At 46.4% G+C, this 27,659-nt stretch overlaps 1 protein-coding gene and 1 non-coding gene across 3 annotated transcripts in view; both read left to right on the top strand.

Annotated features, from left to right (window-relative positions):
• The window catches only part of FAM81B (family with sequence similarity 81 member B), a 615,395-nt gene that overhangs the window by 44,474 nt on the left and 543,262 nt on the right, over positions 1-27,659 (top strand). For both annotated transcript variants that reach the window (XM_085632493.1, XM_085632492.1), the window contains exon 2: positions 6,868-6,939. In XM_085632493.1, coding sequence (XP_085488619.1) covers positions 6,890-6,939 — 50 coding nt within the window. In that variant the 5' untranslated portion in view covers positions 6,868-6,889. The remainder of the gene's footprint in view (positions 1-6,867; positions 6,940-27,659) is intronic.
• Positions 9,709-9,815, top strand: LOC146865659 (U6 spliceosomal RNA). Its single transcript, XR_014977505.1, has one exon. It is a non-coding gene; the product is annotated as a U6 spliceosomal RNA (small nuclear RNA).

Raw genomic sequence — 27,659 nt, forward strand, 5'->3', positions numbered from 1 at the left:
GGCTCACCGGGTGCCCTGCCAGAATTACAGAGGACTCAATTACGACACCAGGACTGACGCACACCCCATCCCCGAGCTGATGAGCTTATTGAGAGGCTGGGCACTGTCAAATTCCTAGGTACCTTTGATTTGACATCAGGGAATTGGCAGATAGCTCTGACTTAGGTGGCCGAAGAGAGGTCAGTATTTGTAACCCCAGAGAGCCACTTCCAATCTCAGGTGAAAAATACCCCTGCCAACTTCCAGAGCCTTGTTAACATGGTCCTCGCAGGCAAGGAGGCTTTTTGTGCCACTTACTTGAATGGCGTTGCTGTCTACAGTTCCAGCTGGGAAGAACACCTGCATCACCTCCACAAGGTGCTTCAGGCCCTGCAACATGCAGGCGTGATGATCAACACTAGTAAGCACCAGATCTGGAAGGGTTCTGTGGTGTACCTGGGTCACCTGGTAGGTGGGTTCAAGCTACAGACCCTCCAGGCCAAGATTGAAACTATTATGGCCTGGCAACCACCTACAACAAAGGCAGAAGTGAGAGCCTTCCTAGGCCTCACAGGCTGCTACCAAAGATTTGATTAGCGTTATGGCACAATTGTTGCCCCCTTAAATGATCTGACTTCCAAGAAGCCGTTCAGATTGGTGATTTGGACAGAGGCTTGTCAGAAAGCCTTTGATACCCTGAAAGAAGCCATGTGTACAGCACCTTTACTCAGGGCAGTTCATCGTGCAGACAGATGCTTCAGAGCATGGCATAGGGACAGTCTTAGCACAGCTGAATAAGGAGGGTCTAGACCAACTGGTAGCCTTCATTAATAGGAGGTTACTTCCATGGGAACAGAGGTGAAGTGCTATTGAAAGAGAAGCTTTTTCCGTGTTCTGGGCACTAAAGAAGCCAAGACCATACCATACCAATCCGCCTGTACTTTCAAAATGGATTAGAGAGCCCCTTGCAGTTAGGTGCAGTGAGTGAGTACACCCGCCTGTAGGCGGATGTCTCGGGGGTCCATGGGAACCCCTTTCACTATCCCGAGAGGGCTCTGCAGTGCACCACCTTTTTGTGGCGCACTTTTAGTGCACTTCCCAAGGGCATGTTTGCCTCTGCGTCCATGTCGGTAATAAGGCATGGACACAGAGGCAAAGTGATTCCCTCATTTGCATGGGGCCACGCCCCTATGCAAATTAGGGAACACCCTCGATAGTGCTGGCTCTACATATGCACCAGAGCTCTCTGTAATACAAAAGAGGCCGCACAAGCACCTGCGGCCCCTTGTGTAACACCAAAATGCCCAGGGGTGTGCAAAGAGGGTGCAAACGCCTTTAGCCTCCCCTCTCTCCCCCTCCCCGGCCCCCCGCCCTCCAAGCACTTTTTACAATACGGCCCATGGAATCTAATGGTAATAAGGTGCAGAAAGCAAAATCAAAATGTGTGGCTCTGCAGTCTTTGTTCTTTAAGCAGTGGATTGGCATTTCCACACTGCACAGGTTTGTTCTATTGCAGTAGTTGCCCAGGTTTTCCTTCTGGATACCTGGAGGCTGAACCTTTAGCCTGCAGATGTCTATGCAAGTCAGTCCCTCTCTTGATATTCACAGAGTGGTCTGGGCATTCAGTAAACTGACCACAGTTCACATAGTTGAGACCTGAATCAGTAATCATAGTCTGACCAAAGGAAAACTAGCCTTCTCAGGCCTCTTTGGCAATGAAATATGACAGCAATGTGATTGGTAAAAGTTCTCCCTTTGGGAAGTATGAGAAAGCCTTTGCGAGTATTTCAGCATTTAAGTCAGTCTTTGGATTAACTGTAATAACTGCTTCAATTCCAGGAGACGCTCTTCATTAACTAGAGAACTTCCAATCCCAGTCCTTGGAAAATATGCAACTAATGTGGCAATCATATTTGCTTCCATCTCTGGGTTGTCTTTAATTTCATGACAAGTGTGATACAGGAACAGGTGTGAGTTCCACAAAAAAAGTATTTCTCAGAATGATGCTAGTGCCTCTCACGGTAGTATGTCTTATGATCCCATACAACTCTCAGCTCCAGCCTTACGACTGTCTTCACCACAAGTCATTTGTCTCTGTGAAACAAGGGCCCTTGGGTGATGGCAATTACCTCCAAGGTGAAGACTTGGAAGTCTGTGTTGAAGTCAAAAAAATGATGCTCAAACAGGCCACATCCTATGGAATGCCTTATCCTCTTTTCTTCCCAGAAGACCCAAGATATCCATGCTAATCTAACTAATGACTTTAGGGGGACTAGACAAGATTGGAAAATTGGCCTCAAAATTGGGCATTATGTTCTGGTCTCCTGCGATTGAGTCAGTGTGTAGGCAAGGTCCTGGTAACCACAGCCACAACTCCAGCTAAGAAATTCCCAATAGTGAAAGCCTCCAAACCCCCTGTTGTCTTTTTTTCACACACCATGTTTAATGCAGGTGTTTTTGCTTATTGCACAGTACATAACTTCTTACTCTTTCTTGAAGGTTGAAGAGGTTGGTTCCCAAGACTGCCTCTAGCCAAAACAGCATAACAAGTGCATTAACATGCATCTGTGCGCTTGTGAGCTATAAATCTTCAACGTAAGATACGCATATGAATGCTATGTGTATAAACTAGGATACTTTCTCTGCTTCTGTCGCTGCCTTGGTCTAAGTTATGTAAGGTCGTGGTATCAAGCAGTTCCATGAGCATCTGAACCTAAATTGACTGAAGAATCATGCCACAATTTCTTAATAATAAGTTACTGTTTGACCTGGGATCCCTGGTTGGCTGAGGTAGGTACCTTAGACCAAGTAGGGACCCGCGTTCCAACGTCAGGGAAAGGAAAGTCACCTTCTTAGATAGCCCCGCTCACCCCCTCGGTAGCTTGGCACGAGCAGCCAGGCTTATCTTCAAGGCAAATGTGTAAAGTATTCGCAACCACGCTCACAATAATCCAATGATGACACCACAAATAGACTCCACACAAGTTTTATAAAACGAGTATAAACTTTATGTAAAAACATATACGATAAGACCACACAATATAAAACCAACATATGAGGTTGTATAATATTTCTCCTGGCCAGTTGTTAGGCCAGCTAGCCCTTGTACGTTCTGGCGATGTCAATGAGCACTTCTAAACATTCTCCTGTACTCCTAATATCATATCATACAGTTCGTAATGCTAGAATCAGGTACTTTTGCAATGTAAAAATATTGTAATGTGTACCGTAGCAATCAGACACTCTGCAATGAAAAGAATGCAATGCGTAACGCAACAATCAGGCACTTTGTAAGGTAAAATAATGCAATGCGCAATACAACCCCCAGATATGTCGTTCTGCGAAAATAAGGCAATGTGTATACACCAATGAGGTAGTTTGTTATGCAGGAACAATGCAATACGCCAATCAGGTAGTTCGTTATGCAGATACAAGGCAATGCGTCATACGACAACCAGGTAGTTTGTTATACAGAAATGATGCAATGTGTAATACGTCAGTCAGGTACTCCGTTCTGCAGAAATGGAATACTATGCAGTACACTTGGTCCGATCACCAGGCCTCAGGTGGTCTCTCCGCATCTCCTTCTGACCTTCCGTCAGCCTCTCACACTTGCCCCCAACACAGTACAATGTAATTCCAAAGTGCAGCTTCGCACTTCGGTCCCTGTACCGCCACTTCCTTGGCAGTACGGGCCGCGATACGAGCCGAAGCAGAGGTTTGCGCTGCCAACACGAGAGAGAGGCTGAGAGCGTCTCCCTCCGAGCCCGCGCCCTGCCCTAGGAGTCGACACGTGTTACCTGGGGGGCGTGGACCCACTCTCCTCTCCTCGACCAGCAGCTGGGCCTCCAATGTAGCTTGGTGAAATTGCAACGGTGGCTCGGGCCGGCAACTCAGCTCCTCCAGTACTGCCGGTCCGGGCTGCTTCACTTACGAAGATCTCAGGCTGCCACAAAGCACATGCACACAGCGTCGCTGAGTCTTCCTTCACTCCGGGTGCACGATCACTGCGCACTCCACACACAGGTCTCAGGGTGCACGAAGATCACACGCACAGCATTGCTGAGACTCACTTTACTCCGGTGCACACGACAACACGTCAAATCCTCACGAAAGTCTCCCGGTGCAAAACGCACCCGCACACAGCAGCGATGAGACTCACTTGGATTTCGGTGCACATGATAACAAGGCAAATCCTCACGAAGGTCTAACAGTGCACACCGCACATAATCACAGCGTCGATGAGACTCACTTGGATTTCGGTGCACATGATAACAAGGCAAATCCTCGCGAACTTCTCCCGGTGCACAACGCACCCGCACACAGCAGTGATGAGACTCACTTGGATTCCGGTGCACACGATCACTGGACAATCCTCACAACGGGGTTCAGGTGGCACTAAGCACACGCACACAGTGTCGCTGATCCTTGCTTGGATTCCAGGTGCCCCCAATCACAGGCCGATCCTCCAGAAGGTCTCACAGTGCACAACGCACATGCTCACAGCGTCGATGAGACTCACTTGGACACCAGGCGCCCACGATCACAGGGCAGTTCTTACAAGAGTCTCAGACTGCAACAGGCACGCTCACACAGCGCCGCTGAGACACTCCTGGAAACTATTGTGTTCCTGTGTTTCCAAACAGGGAGCCAGCTCACCTCAGGCCCTTGGGGATAAGTTACTTCAGGACAAAGCACACAGCAAAGTCCTTCAAGCAGGGGGACACAGCACACTGCAAAGTCCCTTTAGCCTTTCCTTGGTTAAAACAGAAAACTGCAGGCCAGCCCCAGATCACACAGCAAGTATCAGTCCTATCCTTCAGTCTCTTCAGTTGTTTCTTCCTCGGCAAAGGTCCTCTTGACCACGAAGTAGCTCCAGTCTTGTTCAAACTTGATCAAGCCATTCTCCAAAGTTCAGGGGCTTAAGCTCTCATAGTTATACCCCTCAATGGCTTTGAAGTCTTTGTGCTTCAGGAGGAACTGGCCCCTGTTCAAACCAGTTCTGGGTGCCTCCCTACCAGTAACACCTTTCTTCCTTTGATTAGTAGGGGTGTGGATTCTCAATCACTCAACAGGAGATGAGCCAATTGTTTTATAGCAGCAACCCAGGCCTCTTCACCTCTAAGGGCTTCTCCTCCCCCTACACTCCAGATGGAGGTCAGCCTGTTGCTGTCTCACCTCCTCCCCTGGTTCAAGATATTTCCCAAATCCTATCGCTTTCAAATCCAGACAGTCAATCCACAGCCAGGCAGAGACACACAGAAATGTTAGAGCACAAAAACTCAGCCACTTCTAAAAGAGTGGCTTCTGAACACACAATGCAAAAACCACCTACATAAAAAGATGTGTTATTACATTGTGAGTTCAGGCATACTAAACTTCACCTGTCCATCTTAAGCCGTTGGGAAGATAGGCTGGAAAATGTATTACACAGCCTTCCCATTCTATCCTATAGGCAAGATGGCCTTTCAACAGTGAAAAACAAAATGGAGATTATTTCACTGTCAGGACATAACACACCTTAGTACATGTCCTACCTTTCACATGCACTGCACCGAGTCCAGGGGGTACTCTAGACCTACCATAGGGGTGTCTGATGTACACAGAAAGGGAAGGGTAAGGTCTGGCAAGTGAATGCAAACTGCGCACAGGCCCTGCAATGGCAGGCCTGAGTTCTCTTTTTAAGGCTACTTGTGTGGGTGGCACAAATAGTACTGCAGGCCCACTAGTAGCATTTGCATTACCAGCCATGGCACACATAATGCACTTTACTTAGTAAGTCAAACATACCAATCATGGACAACCAATTACCATTACACTTTATACAGGGAACACTTACACTTTGACACTGTTTAACAGTGGCAAAGTGTCCAAAGCATCTAAGTTGGCAACACCATGTAAAAAAAAAAAAAGTCTAGGGGGAAAGCAAAAAGTTTAGGGACTTTAGCCAAAAAGGGCCAAGTCCTACTGTTACCCATTCAGTATTCCTTGCTCATGACAAGTTACACAAATCATATTCCAGGAAACGAATCGTATGCTAATCCTAGGCTAACTCTAGTCCTAGGTGTTATCTTTACATCTTCGTGATACACTAAGTGTTTACACAGGTCCATAACAAACTCCATAAATCCATGAGTAATGAGGAAAAGTCATCCAGTTTCTAATAGTGATTATATGACATACTAATGGTCACACCATCACATATATATATATGATGAATGCACATAATATGAATGTTCTGCATACAATACCAAAAGACTCATATAGATTCCACTCTATCTCTTATCATCCTATTTTCCCTCTTAGTCTAAGCATTCTCAGTTCTCTTCCTATCTGATACTTGCCTTATCTCAAACCCTTGTGGTCCCTTTGCCTCCATTCGCTAAGCTTTGTTTTTGAAATTGACATGCTTTTTCTTTTTTTATAGAAATCATTGGATATTCAAATGTAAATGTAGACTTTTTGAACACTTATTTCTTTATTAAAAATAAAAACAATTGTAATAATTTTTGATTTTTTTAAAAGTAATAACTGAGTCCAGGCAACCATACGAATATTTTCTGCAGGAAATTTTGATTAATACGAGAATAGTAAAGACTAATAACTTCTCAAGTTATCAAATAGGCTAATAGACAAGAAAGCATAAATTAAGTTTATGGAAAAGAAGAAATTGATCAGTAGGGTAAACCTCGAAGATCAGTATTGTTTTTTAGTATTTCCATTTAATAAATACAATAGTCCTTAGTCACTTATCTCAAGGGAATGCATGTGAAACAAGTACACACAAAAATTGCCATTTACACCTGTAAAACATTGGGCCCTATATGTTTAATAAATGTATGTGGATATCTATTATTGAAAGTAAATCATCTGTGATCTTTATTTTAGATAACTATCACAACCGCCAAAAATGTCGCGAGAGAATTCAGTGCAACTGGTCCAGTACTACCAACCTGACAAGTAAGTCCATCATGAAAGTCACTCACATCATAATCTGACCATAATCACTAATTTATTAACTCTGTCGATAAACATCCAGCAGTAATACACAACATTTACATTTTATTATTGTAGCCATCCGTGATTTACATGGATTCCTGCCATCGCAGGAATGATGGCATTAAGGCTGTCAACAGTCTAACAACTGACAGCAAAGACTGAGGACAAAGGGATGCTTAGATTTTTTGTACCATGAAGAAGAGGGGCAAATTAATGCCAAGTGCAGGTCTAAGTAACTCATGTAATCTTAACTTGCTTTCAATGAGTAGTCACCTGTGTGTATTTTTTAGGAAGGCTGCGTACTCTAAAAAAGAATACGGATTTAAACTGCACCGAGCAAAATACCAATGTTTTAAATAATCACTTTTTTTACTTTAAAGTCTCAGCACACTCTTTGACAGTCCAACCACCTGACTTATGGCTGTGTACTCTGTACATGTCTGAAAGCAGTTTTTGCCATGATCCAGAAACGCTGGTGTGCTGCTGCCAGCCGCAAAGAATCCTTATCATGGTATCAACCACAATGTTTGGTTGGTAAGAACTAATGTTCAAGGGCTTGGATTTGCACTGTTGCTCTATTATGAGTCAATGAGTTTGTGGGCTGAAAAAGGAGATCATTGCTGTTTTACACAATGTGCCCTGACGAAGCGGATTCTTCCCTGAAACATGCGTTGGCTGTTTTTATGATGGAATGCCTGAAATTGAATCTTTTTTTCTCAGAATTACCAATAAAACATCTGCAGCAGACTTTCGGATAGGAGATTGTCTTTTATAACTGACCATAAAAAAATATTGATTAAATAAAATTCGATTTACTGTGGACCTAATTTCTAATTACTTCAAATTCTAGACTTCTTGCCATGTCTGAAAACGTGTGCAAGTGAATTATAGGCATAAACATTTCCAAACATAAGTTTCTCTTCCAATGATACTCACGTCTAAGATAAGGAAATTTGAAAACATGGCAGTAACGTCCCATTACCTCCTCGTTAGTCTTCCTCGCCACATGACTAACACAGTGAGCTTCAGCTCCACAACAGAACCCTCCAAAGCAAAAAGTCAGCATCCCATGCCTCCCATCCCTTCCCAATATGGCCGACCCATTACACCCATGACCCCTATAAGAGGCGGGCCGGCCCAACCCATCAGCCTGTTTTTTTTGTTCTGCACTCTCTCCAGAGCGCATCAGGTAAGTGGTGCCTGCTGTAGCAGGTGCGTGGGTCCAGGGTTGGAGGTCCTGCTCTAGCGGACCCTAGGGGCATGGACCTTGTTTTGATTCCCCTACTTGTTACCCCCGGTGTGTTTGGCGGTTGCTGTGCTTGTGCCGGTGAGGCTCTGCCTTAGCGAGCCGTGGGTTTTCAGGTGAGGGGGGGTTTGCGTGGGGGCCGGTCTTTCCGGTTCCCTTGTATGTGGACGGCTATGGAGCTCGCATACTGCAATAGATCTGTGTGCAACAGCACAAACATGCCTCAGCGCGACAATTCTTACATGCTTTAAATTACAACTGCATGTACGTCTGTTTGCATTCACATTCCCTTCGCCGCCCGCTTTTCGTTGTATTCTGCGGGCGGCAGCAGTACGGAGCTTGGACTTCCGAGTGTTGCGGGCGGGTGCTTTGCATTTCTCTTACCCTGTTGCCAACTCCTGCCGCGTATTCGCCTGCCCGCCTGCCCCTCGTGGCGTTGGGGGAGGCGGCGGCTCTGCGGGGCTCGGTCCGACTGTGGGCTGCTGTGCGACTCCGGCGCGACGTTTTATGCGCCGGGTCGGCCTTGGGAGACGCAGGCTTACCTGCGTCCTGGTACACTCTTCCGGCTTGGGTGCGCTCCGGGGTAGGCGGCGTTGCTGGCTGCGCGCTGTTGATCCTCGCGGCTCATTGTCCCGGGAGCGGGGCTTCGTTGGGGGCGTGTCCCGCCGGGTGTTTCTTCCGCCTTCCTTGCCTTTTTGGGCGCCGAGGGTTTTCTTTCGAGTCAGGATGGCAGAGAGACACAGTCTCCTCTGGCGGCGTGGGTTCGTATTCCGCTTCTGACACATGTGTCTTTGCTTTTGGGTTATCATGCTGGTACGCGCTTCCTGCATAATGGTGGATGGGGATGTCCTGCCCTCCCGGGCTCCTCCGGACACGATTGCCCTGCAGTCCTTTCAGGACAGGGTTCAGACCGCTGTTTCGGCGGCTTGTGCGCTGCGCTCGTTGCCAGGTCCCTCCTCCCCATTCCGTCCTCGCTTGGATCCCTCCTTGGTCTTGGTCACGGGTCACGGGTTCGGTTCCCGGCGGGTCCGCTCGGTCCTTTCTTCTGTCTGGGGTCGTTAGATGTGTACCTTTGAGTTGGGTGTCACCTACTCTTCTGTTATTCAGCGCCAGCATTCCTGTAGTGGTAAACGTGCGCTTTCCGCCTACGCAGGTTCTGTGTGGTTGTCCTTCACAGTCATTGTACTAGAATTCTATTGTGGGTTTACGCATGCATGAGGTTCATAACTTTGTGTTGTCGTGCGTTTGCTGCCTTTTCTTACTCTTCTTTCGGCCTGGTGCTGTAGTCTTCTCTTGTGGACCAGGAGCTATAGCTCAATGGTATGTCTTGTGCCTGTGGTTATAAAGGGTCTCACAGGAAAAGGGTTCGAGTCCCGCAAACACTGTCATAGTGTCATGAGTTGGCAATATGTGACCTCTTAAATCTCTTACTGCTCTGAGACGCCGGTCGTCTCACTTTTTTGTGATCCTTCTGTGGTTGGTGGGTGCTCGCTTCGGCAGCACATTTACTAACTTTGGATCGATGCAGGGTAGTTTTGCAGGGCCCCTGCGCAAGGATGACTCGCAAATTCGTGATGCGTTCCATATGTGCAGTTGTTTTGTCCTGCTTCTGGGGCTTCTCGGATTCCATGATCCAGGTGCTTTTGCAAGGGTCGGGTTTTGCCGGATCACCCCTCCCGGGGCTATGGTTGGTCTTGTGCCTCTGGTTGTCGGGGCTGTCTCGGGACTTGGGTTCGAGTCCTGCATATCGCTGTCTATGTGTCATGGATTGGCTGACTTTCGGAACTCTGCTTTGAGGCTTTGCTTCACTTTTCCAGTACGCGTGTTCTGTCCTGGTAGTTGGGGGTGCTAGCTGGGTGCTTGCCTCTTCCTCCTCCGGTTCTGTTTTTCCCTCTCTTGGCTACTGTGCCATGCGGGAATTGTCGCCCCGTTGGGTGCGTTGTTGTGTGCCGTTGGCCTGGTGGCTTGGTGTTCTGTTGCGTCCGCTTCGGGCGCCTCTGTTTCTCCTCTTGATCTGTCTGTCGCTTTGGCTCTGTGGGGGTGGGATGCGCCGCCCGCCTTCCCTTCGGGTGCGGGCGGTGGAGGTTGTAGGCGATTGTCTTTTTACTTCGCTGTCGCCTTCCTGCGCGCTGACGTTGTGTTGCCTTCCCTCTCTTCCCACTCCTACTGCTCTGCCCCGGTTGGTTCAGGGTTCCCGGGTGGGGGCCCTGCTATGTCGGATTCTCTTGCTGGTTCCTCCTCCTTCTGGCCGTCGCGGCCCTGCCCTGCGCTCCTCCCTCCCCCGCCGCCTTGTGCTTACTGCCCTGCTATAGCGGGCTCTGGGTTTGGGTTTTGGCGTTTGGCTGCCCCTCTCTGTGGGGGCGGCTGTGGGCTTCTATGTTTTTTGCAACTGTTGCGCCTAGGTGTGTGTGGGTCCCTCGGCCCCCTCTGTCTGTTTGGGGCGCGGGGCTCGGTTGGTTTTCGGCTTGCCGGCGGTGTCCGCTCTGTACCTCGGCACCTTTCCGCCCTGGTTTCGCATGGCCTGGTCTGCTTTCTGCGGTTGTGCAGGGTCGGGCCTGGTTTGTGCCCGGTTGGGGGCCCGCCTGGGTCTTCCGGGTGCTGTGGGCTTTGGGGTCCTTTTTGGTGTCTCCCTGTCATGTTCGGGTTTGCGGCTGTGCCGCTCCCTCCTCTTCATGCTCCCTGTCTCGGCGGTTGGTTCTTGCCTCCCTTTTTCTGTTGGACCAGGTGCTGTGGCACAGTGGTTTGTCTTGTGCCTGTGTTCTCGTCGTGTCACGCAACCAGGAGCTATTGCTCAAATGGTGGGTCTTGTGTCTCTGGTTATCATGGCTCTCACAGGACTAGGGTTCGTTTCCCGCATATGATTGTCGCGGTGTCATATGTTGGCAACATTTCGTACTCTTATACATGTCATGAGTTGCCACACTGTCGTTCTCTTATGAGGTTGTCTGTCTTGGTTGGGGCCATCCTCGTATGGTGTTTTGGGTGCTCGCTTCGGCGGCTGGTGTACTCCGCCTGGTACGTTTCAGTGCCATTCGCATGTCCCCCGCACTAGGTTTCCACACGTTTTCATGGGACGTTCCTTGCGGTCTTGTTACCGGGCTGTTTTTTCTCATTCCGGTTGGTCTCGGTGCCTCTGGTCCTTCCTTGGTTCGGTTTGCCCGGCCTCTTCCCGCTTCTGTCCTGGTACGGCTGGGAGGTTTTGGTGCTGCTATGGACTTCTGCGTCTCCTGCAGGGGCCTGGGTTCGGTTTCTTAGTCGCAGATGCTGTTCCTGTTGAGTCCCCTCTGCCGTTCTTCCGTTTGTGGTTGTTACGTTGTTGGCCGTTTTGTTGGTTGACGCCGCACTTGTGCTGTTCTGCTCTCCGATTCCCGTATTGGTTGTCGTGATCTTTTTTGTTCTGGGCTGGGTCTGTGATTTTCACTCTGGGTGATTTTCCAGTCTGGCTTCTGTTTGCCGTTCCTTGGTTGCTCTGGGGTTTTCCCCTGCCTTGCTGTCCCTGCCTTGGGCTCCCGGGTGTTTGCTGGGTTCGCCCCTGTTTGTGGCTGCCTGTGTGACGGTGTTCTTCTGGGTCCCTTTGGTGCTGTTTGCTCCCTTTGGGTCTCCGGTGTTGGCTCTTCGGCTTTCTCATTCCTTGTTCGGCCGGAGTTTCTGGTTCGCCCTGCCCTTCTCGCCTTTGGTGGGTGCTCGTTTCGGCGACTCGCTTGGTCCCTGTGTGGGGCGGGCTCGGTCCGTGGCGCGGCCTTTTCCCTGCCTTCTGTGCGTGGGTGGTCTTGTGGGTTCTCCGCTTTCGGCGGTGGCCTGGTTGAGTCCCCTTGGTGACCTGGTCTCTTCGGTGTCGTTTCTGTCACCTTCCTGGGTCTGTTTGTTCCCTTGTTCCTGCCTGGGTTCTCTCCTTGGGGTCGCGGTCCCTTCCAGGGGGTCCTTTGTGTGACTGGGGTTTGTTTACCCTTCTGTTTCTCTTCTGCGCCCCTTTCCCTTCTTGCGGCGCTTGCCAGTTTGCTTACGTCTGGTTCCGCTGCCCCGTTCCTCTTATGGTTTCGGCTCTCTCGCAGGTGGTGTTCTCCCTTGCGGGGTTGCTGTGTTTGTCCTCGGCTTCTCCCTTTCTGCTGTGCCTTTTTTGTTGGGTCGCTGTGGTGGGGTTGCCCTCTGTTCGTTCGGTTTCCCTTTATTTTTTTAAGGGGGGTTTTTGTTGCCCTCTTTCGGGATGTCCGTTGGACGGTGTTGGCCGGCTTGATCTCTGGGCTCTGTTTTCGGTGGCCTTTGGCTCCGTGCGGTCTGGTCCGGATCTTTTCTCTGTCCCATTTGGGCCTTTGCTTTCGGCGTGGTTCCTGCCGGCACTTCGTGTCACTGGGGTGCGGGTTTTTGTCCTTCCCGGTGTCTTTCGGTCCCGGGCTGGTTCGTCCTGCTCGTGGTTACCTCTCCCCTGGGTGGTCCTTCCGCTCGTTCTGGCCTGTTGGGTTTGGCCCTCGTTCGTGGGCGTTCCTTCTGGTCTGTTGGTTTCTTGTGAGTTTCCATGAAGCCGTTTGGCTTTGGTATGTGCTCACTGTGTTAGTCATGTGGCGAGGAAGACTAACGAGGAGGTAATGCCCCGATTACTTACCGGTAATCTTCATTACTCCGAGTATAGTCTTCCTCGCCACATGAGTTCCCATCCCTCCCTCCCTGTCTGGCTATCGGCTTCATGTTGTGCTTGGTAGTTTCAGGCTGATGGGTTGGGCCGGCCCGCCTCTTATAGGGGTCATGGGTGTAATGGGTCGGCCATATTGGGAAGGGATGGGAGGCATGGGATGCTGACTTTTTGCTTTGGAGGGTTCTGTTGTGGAGCTGAAGCTCACTGTGTTAGTCATGTGGCGAGGAAGACTATACTCGGAGTAATGAAGATTACCGGTAAGTAATCGGGGCATTTACAGACGAAACTCGCTGTGCGAATCAGGCCCAGTGTTACATCTGAAATACCATCAATCACCAATCAGTTTTTCAAATAAAAAAAAAGTCAATCTTTGCAGATCACAGATTTATATATAGATATGCATGCATTTACACATTTTTGAGACTATGCCTTGCAAGTTACTCATGTTTAACTGACTTATAAGTGGAATATGAGTAGGTTTTAAGGGGTGAGAGTCATGGAGCCCCTCTGGGGCCGGCCAAACATTCCTGCACACTTTGCATGCTCTCCAGCCAGGGTGCTTCACAGCCTGGGTGGAGACCATGCCCAGGCTTCCATTCACCATCTGAGCGCCAAACCATGGGGCTTAGACCAATCACAAGGCTGCATTGCAGTGATGTGATTGGCTTAGAGGAGCCTATCCTGCTTCCTGCTCTAACAGAAGCCAGGAAGAGGGCGAAAGAGAGGCGGCAGCGGGCCAGCTGAGCGGCAGGTAAATTAATTTTTTTATTTTAATCTTCTCCTCCCTCATCCTCCTTCCCAAACACCACAATCCCCCGACCCCCCCGCCCCACACTGCTGATTAGCTGGAGCAGCTACGGGTGGATGGGCTGCTCATTGCAGTTTGGATCAGCCAACAGATTTTGGGTGTTTACTGTGGAACCATAGGTCCTTCTGTGCCTCTGTTGCCAGGGTCTCGTGCCAAAATCAGAGCACTAGGCAGCTCACCTGTGCTAATGCTTGCCAGTCTTTGTGAGGGAACTGCTAAGGTTCTCGACCATTTCCGAGAAGCGGATGCTTACACCGGACAACATTACTGAGGACCATTTCAGCATTAGCATCATACATGCAACGTCATGAGGACATTCCTTCGTGCGCTGTTGCATTTCGGTCCCCACAGTATTGCCAATGTGTGCGCAGGTTAAACAGACTCTGCAGAGGCACATTTGTAAATGACCACCTAGATATTAGCGCACAGTGTGCCCCTAGGAGGACACTTTTTAAAAGGTGACAGGGTCCCAGGAGCCCAGGTACACGGCGCCCGTCTGCGTGGTAGGAGAATTCCAGCCCCCACCCATGTGAAGCCTGCAGTGATAGTTAGAGGGTTGCTTGAAACTGCTGCTCCATGCAGGGAGATTGTATTGTTGTCAACCTTAGAAATCCGCCTATTGCAACTGATTTGCTACAAGCCTCACTTTTAGGTCTAACTAGAGTTTCTGAGGTGAAGGTTTTCCCATTGGATTATTTCTACTGACACCATAGACCAGTGTAAAGATGAGGGCACACGCATCAGATAGAATAAAAGTCGTTTATTCAAGTTACATCTTTCACCCCAGCCTCCTTAGGACAGCTCCACTCCTTGGCAAGCTTCTCTCCCTTTTGAACTAAAACATTCTACACAGAGCATCATCAGGATGACATGCCACATCAGTAGAATACCTAGGGAGGAGAGTTTCAAAGGCCCACACAGTGCATTAGGGAGAGTAGTAGGATACCACAACCGGCTCCTCTGGTGTCCCCCTGTTTGGCATCCACTGTGCAGACAAGTACCAATCCAAAATCGATATTCTGTTCTGATATCTACCAGGTAATGGCTGATGGCAGGGGTTCGGTTTCAAAACATGCCCTGCGGTTTGGTGCAGCCCTACAGTCCGAATCTCTCCATCCCTAAGGAGCCAAAAGCAAGCAAGGGTACCGAGACAGCTGCATATGACGGGACTTTTGTGACTCAGGACTCCGCTCTCTAACACTTTCCACAACGGCAACCCCTATATCTAACTCAATTAAATTATAGAGTTGCAATATTGCTAGTATTGTTGCTACAATGGGGCTAGATAATTGGTTGGAATTGATTAAATTGTACAATGCTGTTCTCTTACAGGAAACTTTGGCAAACATTGATGCATTTTTTAAGGTTTTATTTGCTATTCTGTCCCCGGACTCGCTGCATGGTTTAAGACCACTTTGGACTGCGCCATATCTCCTGTTTCCCATAAGAGTGGCCTAATTCAAGCCTTGTGTGTGACTGGACAATGAATTTTACTGTTGCTGATATTCATTTATATAATGACAATTTTACAGTTAAGGATATTCCATATTTTGGTTGGCTAAGCTGATTGCAAATATGCTGACATGGGTAAAGGGTTGAATTTGCTAGTGGTGGGAGAGTTTAATGCAAAACTGGGGAATATCACCTTGATTGCTGAGGTTAATATGTATGAGGTTGTATGTAATGATGGCACGGTACAAGGTATGGATCGCAGGGACCATGTGCTCCACTCTCATTTGGTGAACTGTGATCTCTGCAATTCCGAAGTGACGGTTTCTCCCCCATGTTCTGCTGTTGGTACATACGCTGGGGTTGGAGGGTGGGGTTGTGCCTCAATTATTGATTATATCTTAGTTACAATGGTACTTAGTGAGCCAGATCATGGACAGGTTGATCCAGCCCTCCGTCTTTAGTGATCATAATCCCCTGTCCATTACTCTATGGAGACCTGATGAAGGAACAGCTAAACTAGCAGCAGGAGTTGGACATATCTCCACCAGTGTCATTTGGAGGAGATTGGTCTGGCGTGCGGCGAATATGGATGGTTGTTACGTAAACTCTGCTCTAATCATTTGGTTCTGATATACTGCTGTCTTAATCACAAGCAGGGGCTCCTTAAAGGTGTTGAGGCCTATGTTCAATTGGGTTTCACAATCAGGGCTGCACTTTTGTAATCCCAAAGTCCCAGGGACGATAATCAGCCATTGTGGTTTGATAGCACATGCCGGCTAGCAAATAAACACTTCCGTAGAGCACTGCACAAGAGTCGGAAAGATAGGAGGCTAATGCAAAATCTGGGGGAAAATAACCAAAATGATGCATAATAATGTCAAATGCAAATGGCATTTAGTGCTACGTTTTATGAGAAATGCATCCATGCGCCCATTTTTGATGCAATGAAGCAGGGATGCATTTCTGGCTAACAAACATAAGTTCTGCAAACAACAGCTGCCTATGTTCTGGTTGTTTCCGCACGGTAATTGTGCTGTAAAGGGAGGCGTAATTACAGGACGTGTTGTAATGATGTAATTCTAGAAATTTCATGAAGCAAAATTCCTGAAATTATGTAGATTAAGCAGATCAAGTTTTGCATGAAATCTGAACCACCCCACCTTGTTCAGATTCCAAGTTCTGCATGACCATGGAAGGGTGTACTCTACAGGACACTCGGGCTGCTGTGTGATCAGGGCTAATAGCCAGGGCCGGACTGGGAACTGCAACCGGCCCTGGCAAACTGCTCGGCCGGCCCCCCCGGGTGTGAGGGGGGGGTGCTTCCGAGCTCTTTGCTAGGGCCGGTTTTGGCCGATTTTGTTACAGGGGTCGATATTGCCTGTCCCCGGTAATAAAAACAGCACCCTAGAGGTCCGAAAACGGCCCCCACTCTGGCGGCCCACCGGGGAAACGCCTGGTGCCCGCTACGGCCATTCCGGCCCTGTACAGCCAGCCTCCCAGGGGTGAGTGATTATCATCTGAAGTCTGCACTTTCTGCTGGAGGAGCTGAGGGTCTGCCTGGGCCTACAAGCCTGCCTGCCTCATTTGATTCAGTGTCTCTTCTGTCTGGGACCGCCATTGAAGCCAGTACAGAAACGTGTTGTGAAATTGCCCATGGACTCAGAGTAAGCTCCCAGCACATCAGAGACATTTTTGTCCTGTTAATGGGGCACCATTTCCAGGACTCCCATTAGAGACAGCAATTCATCCGCACCAGCTTGGCATGGTGGGCCCGCTGCCACATTCCTCCACCCTCAAGGCTTTAGAAAGTAATTTTTTAAGTGTACTGTTCAGTAGGGTTATGTTGAGTACAGCACCAGATGTTGCTTTACTCAGGGTGCAAACGAAATATTTCACTGCATATGCTAATGAATAGAAGAGGGTGAAAGGTGCGCAATTTGCTTAAGTGTAAATACATGGAATTACAGAAAAAATACATGAGATTACCTTCAACTATGTGCAGTGTACCCCTGCATTTAGCGCTATTTTCTTAGCACAAAATGCACCCTCGTGTCCAAAATGGACCTGAGGATGCAACCGAGCACGAACAGCATCAGGCAGCATCCTCTGGTGCTCTCTTTCCATGCTCTGAGGTAAGCATATTTGCCCAAAATTACTCTCATTTCGCCAAGACCTACTAATAAACATTCAAAATTTGCAGTGTCTTTTCATTCCTCGTTAGAATAATGGAAACAAATCTCTTCTGGCTATTCCTTGAAAGCTTTTCAAACAACAGTCCTTAAATTCAAGCAGTAGTTAAAAAGTCTGCTGCTCTGCTGTTTATTTTCTCTTAAACATTTCTGATATTTTATTGACACACATCTACTGCTATTTTGCAGTTACAGAGCACCACTGTCTTCATGCTAATATTGATTTATAGTTTGAATGCGCCATGATTTTATACATGCACTTGAAGGTTTCACACTGTAAATATGGTCGCAGAGTGTTGCTGATAGTCAATGGAATTTTCTCCTTTTTCGGTTGTTGGAGTGAGGCTATATTGCCTAATGGGGCATGTCTTTTTGATTCAGTAAGATTGAAGTCTTCATGATTACATTAGTGTGCACATGAGCCTCGTCTGCACATGACCACCCTTAATCAGGTGCACCATGCTCAGACAGGCAGAGTGTGGAACCTGCTACAAAAGAAATTGCTGTTCCCAAGGTGGTGCAATGAAAGATGGAGCAGTAGATAGATAACTTTATTCGATCAATAAAAAAGAATCATAAAAGCACATAGAAAATATTAAAAGTGAAATAAATGTGTGTACGTAATAATAACATACATCAATCCATCAGTACGTATGGTGCCGGAATTTCATAACTTATTAAGTGAGGGTACCAGGGGTTCCACCAGAGTTTAAAACGTGAGCATTTTCCCATGATGCAGAGCAGATTTTAGAAAAGAACAAACACTAAAACACACTAGAGGAGGGCTAAGATGTTGAAGAAACAGCAAGCCAGGCTTGCACTTAACCAGGCCGACACTCCTCAAAACAGGAATTACAAATATTTTAGTGTGAGCACGATAGATAACATTTGCAAAAAAAAAGAGTAAAATGAAATAGATTTGCACTTACTAGTGAGACACATCATGATGGCCAAAAGGTCAAATTAGCCCAAAGGGAAACATAAGTGGCTTCTAATAGTTCTAAATCTAAATCTGGTCCACAAGATCCGGCCCCAAGTATTAAACAGTATATCCAAATATGGCTCCGGACCCATTGTGTTTCGTATCATACAGTGGCAGCTCCTACTCTAAGGCGGGGGAGTGTTGCCCCACTGCTTTTTAGCAGTGTAAATAAAGAAAAATAAAATGACAACTCAATGTTATTATCATTTATTTTTTTCCTGCTGCAGCAGCTGTGCGGGCGGGGCTGCTCTGCTGGCAGAGGAGCAGGGGGAGAAGTGGTGGGCACTCTGTAAGTGTGCATGAATGTTTGGCCAGCCGTCTTGGGCTGGCCAAACATTCATGCGCACTTTGCATGTTCTCCACCCAAGCTGCATTACAGTCTGGTTGGAGAACATGCCCAGACTCGCATTCCCCACCTGAGCGCCGAACCACGGTGCTCAGACCAATCACAACACTGCTTGCAGCATTGTGATTGGCTTAGGGGAGCTTGGGTGCTTCCTGTTACGGCTGGAGCAGAGGGACGAGGTGGAGCGACGGAGCGAGGAGGTAAGGGAAATCTTCTTTTTATCCTTTCCCCCTGCCCTGCCACCCCCGATTCGTGCCAGCCGCCACTGGTATCATAGAATGTACAACATTGGTTGATTTTGTTCATTCCACTGCCTCCCTTTCCTACTGCTGAAGGGCCAGAACATGTATTTTCAACCAACGTTTCTCTTTCACACTAAAATCCCTGGGATTTAAAAAGATCGAATGTCTACCTACTTTGGTGCAGACCTGTTGATATAGGAGAGCCATGGGATCCAAAGACCCTGGTTGCAGGATGGGCAGTCACCGATAACCTCTCTGCTAAATGGAGCATGCGGATTACACCAGATCGAGCATCATAACAATAAAGGGGCCAAATTAATATAAGCTTCAACAAAGGCGACCTCTATCTCCTCGTGAATAGCATAAGCAGGAGAGCTGACCAGGAGGCCTACAATACGCCTAAAAACCCTATTTTCCTCAGCCTGTAGACCCTGACATTTTTATAGCCCCAGACTCTTGAACCATAGGATAATATGTGTAAACACTTTATGTTGTACACTTCTAGTAGTGGGGTGATTGATGTTCTCTCGGCCAGGCACAGCGCCAGTGAGCCCCGTGAGTCAAAATTACTCCCAAATATGGGAACTCATGAGTTCTTGAGATTGCTTTGCCTTGGATGGCCCGACAACAAGACTTAAGGTTTGTAGGGTGGTGAGCCATGACAAAGGTTTTTGTAAGATTTGTTTCTAAATGTACCTGGGCCATGACATCAACAAAGACATGCAACAAGCGTTTAACCCATTCAAGGTTCCTACTAGGAGCATAGCATCGTCCATGTCTAATAATATGTGCATCCCCTTATTCTTAACTTTGGGCATATCCCTGCCCTTCTTGATCAACACTGCGTTTAACCCATTAATATACAATAAAAACAACACAGGGGAAAGCATGTAACCCTGATGAACCCCTTGGGACAGACTGAAAGACTCCGTCACTGTCCATTTTCTAGTCTGAAAAAGGTGGAATATTTACTTCTGCCGGCTACAGAGGTACCTTATTGTCAGGGTGAGTAGGCGAACCGAGGAGTGCGAAAATGAAGAGTTGTGGAGAAAGAGGTTTATCTATGGCCCAAAATATTTTTCCCACTAAATATATCTGACTTTTCTTTTTTAACTCTGGCCCTGGGTATCATACATCAGGGTAGGGGTTGGGGCTGTGCATTAGTGGGTCGCTAGGTGTTATGCATTGGGACCATGGATGTTTTGTATCAAATGAACACTACATGATGACCTTGTGTAACCTTGTAGATGGGATCCATAAAGGATGCCTTTATCTGCAAACCACCTCTCCTCTTCTGTGCCTATTGTTGCCTTCTTTGGCCTACTTGCAAACTTCTCTTACCCACTACCATTCTCTTCTTACTGCCTGTGTAAACCCTTTTGTACCCACCATGGTACAGTGCTCTGTTGCCTTGCAACTTGGCTGTCCTATAACTGCCCCTAACTTAGATACATACATCTACATGCAGGCACAGGGCGCACAGGGCTGTTATGCAGTAGAGACTTATAAGTGATGTGCATTAAGGTTCACCTTGTGGTGTACAAGAAGTCACAATATGAACTACTATGTGGGGTATAGAGGATGGATCCCGGGTGATGTGAGTGAGGCATCCAGATGTCCCACTACAGAGGAGAGCAGCTCATCCAGTCCTGTTTATTGATTGCATTTGTGTCCTGGTGATTTAATTCCAGGCATAAATGCAGTATTACAAAACAAGTGCAAGAAAGCAATAAAACAACATGCATCTCATTTACTTACCCCTGACACAGAGAATTGCTGAACATTTTGTAACAGTGAAGGTTTTATATGTAATTCAGTCTTAAAAAAGTGCGGAAAGCCACGTGCTGGCAAATGTGGAAAATTAATCTGCTATGATTCATAGTACTTTCTAAATGATTTTCTACTCATGCAGAAGCCGCTGGCATAGCTTACATTTCTTTACATAATTAATTAATGATATTAAACAGTTTTATGTTAACTAATTTCACAATTTGTATTCCTCTCCCATGCACTAGAAATTCTTTCATTCCAGACCTCAGGCTGAAGGCATGCTCAGATTGTCTGCATAATGATGACATATAATTCCTTGAAATTGAAAATCATGTCAGACGGGCACAAGACTTCTCTAAAGACAAAATCAGTATCAGTAATAAAAGACAACCATTCATTACATAAAGGGAAATAAAATTCAGGTCATTCAGAACCTGATAAATTAAAAATATAATAACATATCTACTACAATTCTTTTATTAGTGAATAATTTGCAGACAAGGCCTAACTATTATAACGGATATTGTAAGGACATAACTAGTTTGCAGGGTTAAAAAGATGAATGGATTGAGATAAACAGAAAATATGTGTGAAAAATTAGAAGGTCTTAAGAAAGTGTTTTTTTTTTAAGTAAAGACATAATAAATAAAACTCTTGGGTGAAACCATGGTAAAACGTTATTGAACTAGCAAGTCATGATGACTTGACATCAGCAGTGGCTCGTCCATATGGGCTGGGGACCTACGCCCCCCCCACCTTTTTCCCAGCAAGAAGAGAGTCTGTCAAGCTAAACAAAGTGCAGCCTGAGCACATACTGCAGTAGTGGCTGCACACCATGTTTTGTGAATCCTTAGTATGATCAGATCTCTTTATCTGTTTCGATGAGATTGAGACCTATTGTCAGGATTGCCGATTCCAGCGTCACCGAGTTGCGAGTGAATTCCCCATAGCGTCTAGCTATCGCGCATGCGCGATAGCAATGAAACAGTAGAAAAGCCTGCCGTTCAGGAACCTCGGGGCTTCGCGTTCTAGTGTTGCCCCGTAGGCGGTTCCCTGAACTTCCTGTATCCTGTTTCCTGGTTTTTCTGAGAGGTTTTGCGCTTGACGTTCGTCTCGGAGGACCGGGACATTCTACATTACCTGCACCGCTTCGAGTGTTTGTAATCCCCTTCTTTTTTCGGACATTCGTATGAGAGCCGTCTCTCATATTACAGAGCTCTGTTCCCCTCCTTTTTTTTGTGCTTTCGTTATATTGGTGCCGAGCCTCTGTGTTAGCTGTAACTGGACGCGAGCTGCCCCTGGTTTCGGGACCTTGGTGTTTTAGGGTCAGAGCGCTCCGCCCACCTAGCCGGATTTTGTCCCGCGGGCCGGCCGGGTGTCTCTGCCCTGTCCCCTTCCTCCCTAACTGCTCCCGTGGACCTGCCAGTTACTCCCTAAGGAGGCTCTTGTTTACCTTACGTCGCATTGGTCCTGACCCGTCTTCCTGAGTTCCTTCCCTGCTGCATCTTCCAGATTCTAGCTGTAGAAGCCTCTACAGCATTTTGATCGGACTCCTCGTTCTGTGATGACATCTGGATAACCCTTGTAAGATAAGTGGTCGGAAGGGGGAGGGGAAGTAGTGTTTTCAGACGTTCATGTGGGTGTATTACTATATGGTTGCCTTTATCTATCCTAGGGACATCCTACTACAGTCCTGAAGGGAAACTACGACTAGCCTGTACCTTTCCTGACCTCTTCAATCCTTCTGTGCAACTATCTAGAATAAGCAAGCTGCTAGTTATAGGTAACTAGATAGCAGAGCTACACATTAAAGAAGGGTTAGACTAGGGGTATTGTAGGCCCTTATTTAGGGCCTTATATATTGTTCTTCTTACCTTTTTCAGAACCTTGCTCCAAGAACACAGACACAGTTCCACAGAAAAGGAAGGAAGAAGATTGCAGCTCCTGTGTTTTCCCCTCTATCCTTGTTTTGTTTCCCCTCTTTCCGCCACCTCCTCTGCGCTCTAGAGTTTGATAGACGCAGTAGGGTGGGGTGGAAGGTTGGGACCTTCCTACGCCTGAAGTTGGAATTCCTTGACGTCCCTGCAGAAATTCGACTGGGTAAGATCCTTACACCTATTGGCTACTCTTGTATACACTTCTGCTGCTATGTAAAACCCATGACCTTGTGCTGACACCTGTGTGTGTATGTTATCTACATGTGTAGTATGCATGTAATGAATGCATGGTAATACCTGCGTGTGAATCTGAGGACAATGCCAGTGGGATTCCCCAAACAGTGGAAGTGTGGTGCCTTCATTCTTGTGGCTGGTGGTGATCCACACACAGTGAAGCGAGGAGAATGAAGACATGGTTCTCTTTAGAAAGTCCTGGAAGACTTTTTTATGGCTCTGCTGACTAGTTATTCCTGAGAAATGACATTTGTTAGATGGTAGTGGTGTAGTATGGGATTGTAGTTTCTGTTGTTCAAGATCAGGACGTTTGTAGATCAGGCTTGCCATTTTCTCTTTCTCTGATTACTGCTTCAGGAAGGTTGCCAGGTACAGAAACCTCATGCTTCGTTTTTCCACTGAAGTGTGTGCCAGTGCCTAATGCTACCTGCTGTGAGAAGATTAATGTGCCTGGAATGCAGCCTCAAAAATGGCACTTGAAAGAGAGCCATCCCAAACTGGTTCTGAAGCCAGGGACAGTGGATCCACATTCCCTCTCTAGAAAATGTGTTTAAACTTGGCATACAACAATCCCTCTTTGTTCCAGTTTTAAGTTTCTCATGATCAAAGAAGGGATTGCTATTCAGAGCATGGAAGGACTGCTGTGTGACCAGGCAGGGCTGGTGTCTGCCTGACAGCTTATCTCTCAGACGTGAGGGGCATCAATTGAGTCTGCACTTTCTACTGGAGGATATGAGTGTCTGCCTAATGGATAGAAGCCTGCCTACCTGTTGCAAGGGGGTGGAGTGTGACTGTCCCTGCAGAAGGAGAGATTGTCAAAGAGGAGAAGCCCTGAAAGTTTCTAATGTGGGGAACACCCAAAGTAAGTGGACTGTCTGGGGGAGTTCAGAAGAGGAGACCCATCCTCAGTACTTAATTTGTTAAACAGTAAGCACTGTTGCCCATAGTTTTGTTCAGAGGCCTGCAACAAATGCTTTCGATGATCGGGGGGCTGAATCTCAAGACTGTGTAGTCTTAATTCCACCTAATGCCTCATTAATCTACCACCGGACACTCCCTGCCCCTTTATCTCACTCTTGTGGGTTCTTTTCTTTTTCATCCCTGCTTTCTCCATTTGTCACAGTTTTTCTTCCTTTCTCTTCCTTTTTCTTCCCCCTTTTTGTGCTTTTCTCTCTTATGCTCTGGATCAAAGGGTGTTAGAGAAAAATTAGTGCTGGTCCTAAAAAAAAGAGCACTAGTGGGCCCCACCTGCAACCATCGGCTCAAATTAAGCACTGTCCATGCTGCAAGTGAGACTCGGGGATTTCCCCCACAGTTCCTGTCAAGAACTGTGCCTTAAAGATAACTTTGAACACATAATCCCCTGTAGGCCTTGATTTGAAGCTACTGCATCTGACAGCTTGCGAAGCCGTCACACTGTTGAGGTAGGGGTGATCAGCCTGAAAAGGTTGCAACTTCAAGGAACACACACGTGCAAACGTATCAGCTTGGAGAAGGTTTGCAACTACTTTGCTGTAAGATTCGTCTGCACTAGCCTGGATGAGGGCCACCACTGCCTTGCCATAGGATCTGCCTGCATAGGTCTGAAAGAGGGCTGCAACTGCCAAAGTCCCCTAGGTCACTACACCAAAGCCTGCTGAGATGCATGTGTGTGTTCCGCTGAGAGGTTATGCTTGCCAAAAACCTAGGCTGTTCTCACCCTTCACCCTTGCATGTAAAAACAACAATGAGTAAGTATCACGGGTCACCACCTGTGGTTGGAACAGAGATCCGTAATGTGCTGACAAGAGCACAATGACTTGAGACTAATTCTGCCCACAACCACAATGGGGTAAGAAGAAAAAAACTGATTGTGCATTTACACCTGTGAGGAGCATTATCTGTACCTGATTCTAATTCAGGCCTGTGCTAGAGATAGGTGGGAGGCTACACCAAATAGGCACACTCATGTGGGAATAGAACATTGAGTAGAGGAGGGGTGCATGACTCATGGGAGAGAGGGGAGTCATGATCAGAAGTAACAAGCAATATTTGTGAATTAGATTTGTACTTAGTTCTACTGTGTGATTAAAATTACTCTCTTTTATATAATAAAGACATGTACTGGGCTGGATATTGAGTGTTTGCGTCTGTAGGTTGACTGTTGAGTTCTGAGGTCTTGTTCCCATGGTGCTCACCCTCGCTCCTATGAGAGTCAAGTGCAGAAATGGTTCTTTTTTTTCTTTCTTTTTTTAGAATTTTATGTAGTGCGAACTAGACCTGAGACAGCTGGTATCAGAGCGCTTAACATGAGCACCAGTTTCATGACAGATGTACACATTCATTTTTGTTAGGCACTGGGAGATTAAGTGATTTGCCCAGAATTACTGGATGTTGAGCGTCGTTGCCAAAATTTGAACCAGGTTCCCCAGGTCCGAGGTCAACTGCTCTAGCAGCATGGCTACATCCTCTCCCCAAGGGCTGTGATTGGTCCAGTTTGCAGAGCCATAGTAGGACAGGACACTAGTAAAATACACCACTGTTGAGGCCCAGTAGCCCTTATCTGCTGTGTGTCCCCCTAATGAGGTCTGATAGTGTTTAGTGGTCAGGTCAAATGAGTTTAAATTATCCCTTAACACTGTAAGCCCCAATACTCAATAATTAAATTTGTGAAGTAAGCAGTCATTTAAAATAGCCCACTAATGCAAAGCTTTTGAAGAATTGGGTCAAGAAAACTATTTTCTAACTTGTCTTCACAAGTGAAGCCATCAGTAGACAGTGCAGAAAAATTCTGCAATGAGGTTAGACTGAAGTTGTTAAATATGTCTTTGAAAGAATTGACCTTAGAAATAAAGGTCTATTATTCAGTGCTTGATTAGTCAAGGGACTATTACCCCTTTATGCCTTCCCTGTACTACAAAAAGGGCAGCATGACATAACTGTAGGGTTCCAAATTAAAGATATAGAAAATGTCGTGAGGTAGAATTTTGCCTTTCATTTGAGTGATTACAATTCTATGAATATTTCTATGCATAGGTGTAGTGCAAAGGTATTGTGCCTCAAGAAATTTCTACATCAAACATATTTTTCCCAGAATTTCCTCAGCTACCGCATCGGGCTCATTAGGTCCTCCAATGGATCTTGTTTTGTGCTGAAAGGGACTAGAATATTTAGGGGATGAACTATTATCATATGAGAACCTGGAATAAGATAATAGTTAGCATTCATTAACAAAAGGATATTGCCCAAGCAGAATCTGTTTAGGTTAGTGCTTTTAGAAACAGATAAAATGACTACAACAATGAATGAAACAGAACCTGCAAAATAATTATCTCAGATTGGTATCTTTATTGCATATAAAGACATTTTCATGCCAAATTAACGCACAACTTATAGAGCTTTAGTAAGCATTAATAAAGCTGTAAGAATCAAGTTTGGAAAGTATTTTCTTCCTCAGCAGAGGGAGATTATACCATAGGAATGAGTCTTTAAAGCATATAACCCTCATACAAACCCTACAGATATAAGTTCAGAAATCGCCAAATGACCAGTTCCAGTTCATGAACAAGTTCATCTGTCCCTGTCCGTATTGCAGCGTCAATGTCACAGCTGTTGTCGGTAACCTTCCAGCCGGAAAGGTTCCACTTACGCAAGCATACCAGCCAGCAGCAAATGCAGTAATACATCTCAATTCGCGTTAGTTTCTGGAAGTCCAAATTATCAATGTCTGTACCACAAGGTGGGTTGAAAAGGTGGACAAGATAAGGGGGCCGTCCCTTCCACAATTTAAGACATTATACTCCATCGATTTATGGTTACACCCCTTGACATCAATGAATTTGGTCAGACCAGTTTGTCCCATTGGTCAGTTTTGATAGGATGAGATGATGTAGTAGGTAAAAGTATACAAATCCGGAAGATTAAGTAATCCATTACTTTGCATTTACCATAAAACCACTGTCTTTAATCATCTGATTGGTTATGACATCTAGGAAGTAGGCGAGACCAACCTCCCATCCTATGCCAGTCTTTTCCCAAGCATGTACTCTAGGAAGTAACACATTTGTTGCAAGTCTGATCAAGTAGGCTACAAACGTGAAAGAAATCATTGAGTGTTAGGGCATAAGTAGAAACTTTATGAAAAGTTCTCATAGGCTTCAGACTATTCAGTTCATTAGTTCATGCTAGGAAGGCAAAGCTTTAGGCCTTTATGAAATGCAGCCTATGGGTGCTGAGGTTGTGCTAAAATATGAATTTCACATTATTGAAATACAATCCATTAGCTCTTCATTTAGGTCAATTAATAATTGCATCTACATTATGTAAGTATGAAACACCCATAAAAGGTTTTTTACCTCATAGTCAATTCACATACTAATCTTTCAGTACTCTTCTCATGTCACAGGATTAATACACCATTCAGTATTTGGAAGCAAAGCTAAAGTAAAACTTTATGAAATACAATTTATTTTAGCAATTGTATTTCTCCTCAATGTCAGTGCTCACATTACGCACTCTAACGTTAATGTCAATTTTTTTAACACCTAAAACAGCTTTATTCATACACGTATAAGGAATTTCTACGTTATCATTTTGTAACCAAGGCATCTACGAGCATGAGACAGTACATCATAAAGTATCTGAATTATCATCTTTTTATGTGGGCTTAAGAGAAGGAGGAGCAGAAGCCGCAGTCCATAACCATGTATTGGAACAGAACAGCATGTTAAGCTCCCATATAATCCTAATCTCCTATCCTAGCCCTGATGTGGTGTGGAGGGAGCAATACATGGTGTTTACTGCTTCTTTTTCCATCAGCTACCTCTTAGGATATCCATCTGAAGTTTGTGATGGGAAATATGACAG

This window comes from Triturus cristatus, chromosome 2_1 (assembly GCF_964204655.1).
Source record: "Triturus cristatus chromosome 2_1, aTriCri1.1, whole genome shotgun sequence".
In the NCBI taxonomy this organism is placed as follows: Eukaryota; Metazoa; Chordata; class Amphibia; order Caudata; family Salamandridae; genus Triturus; species Triturus cristatus.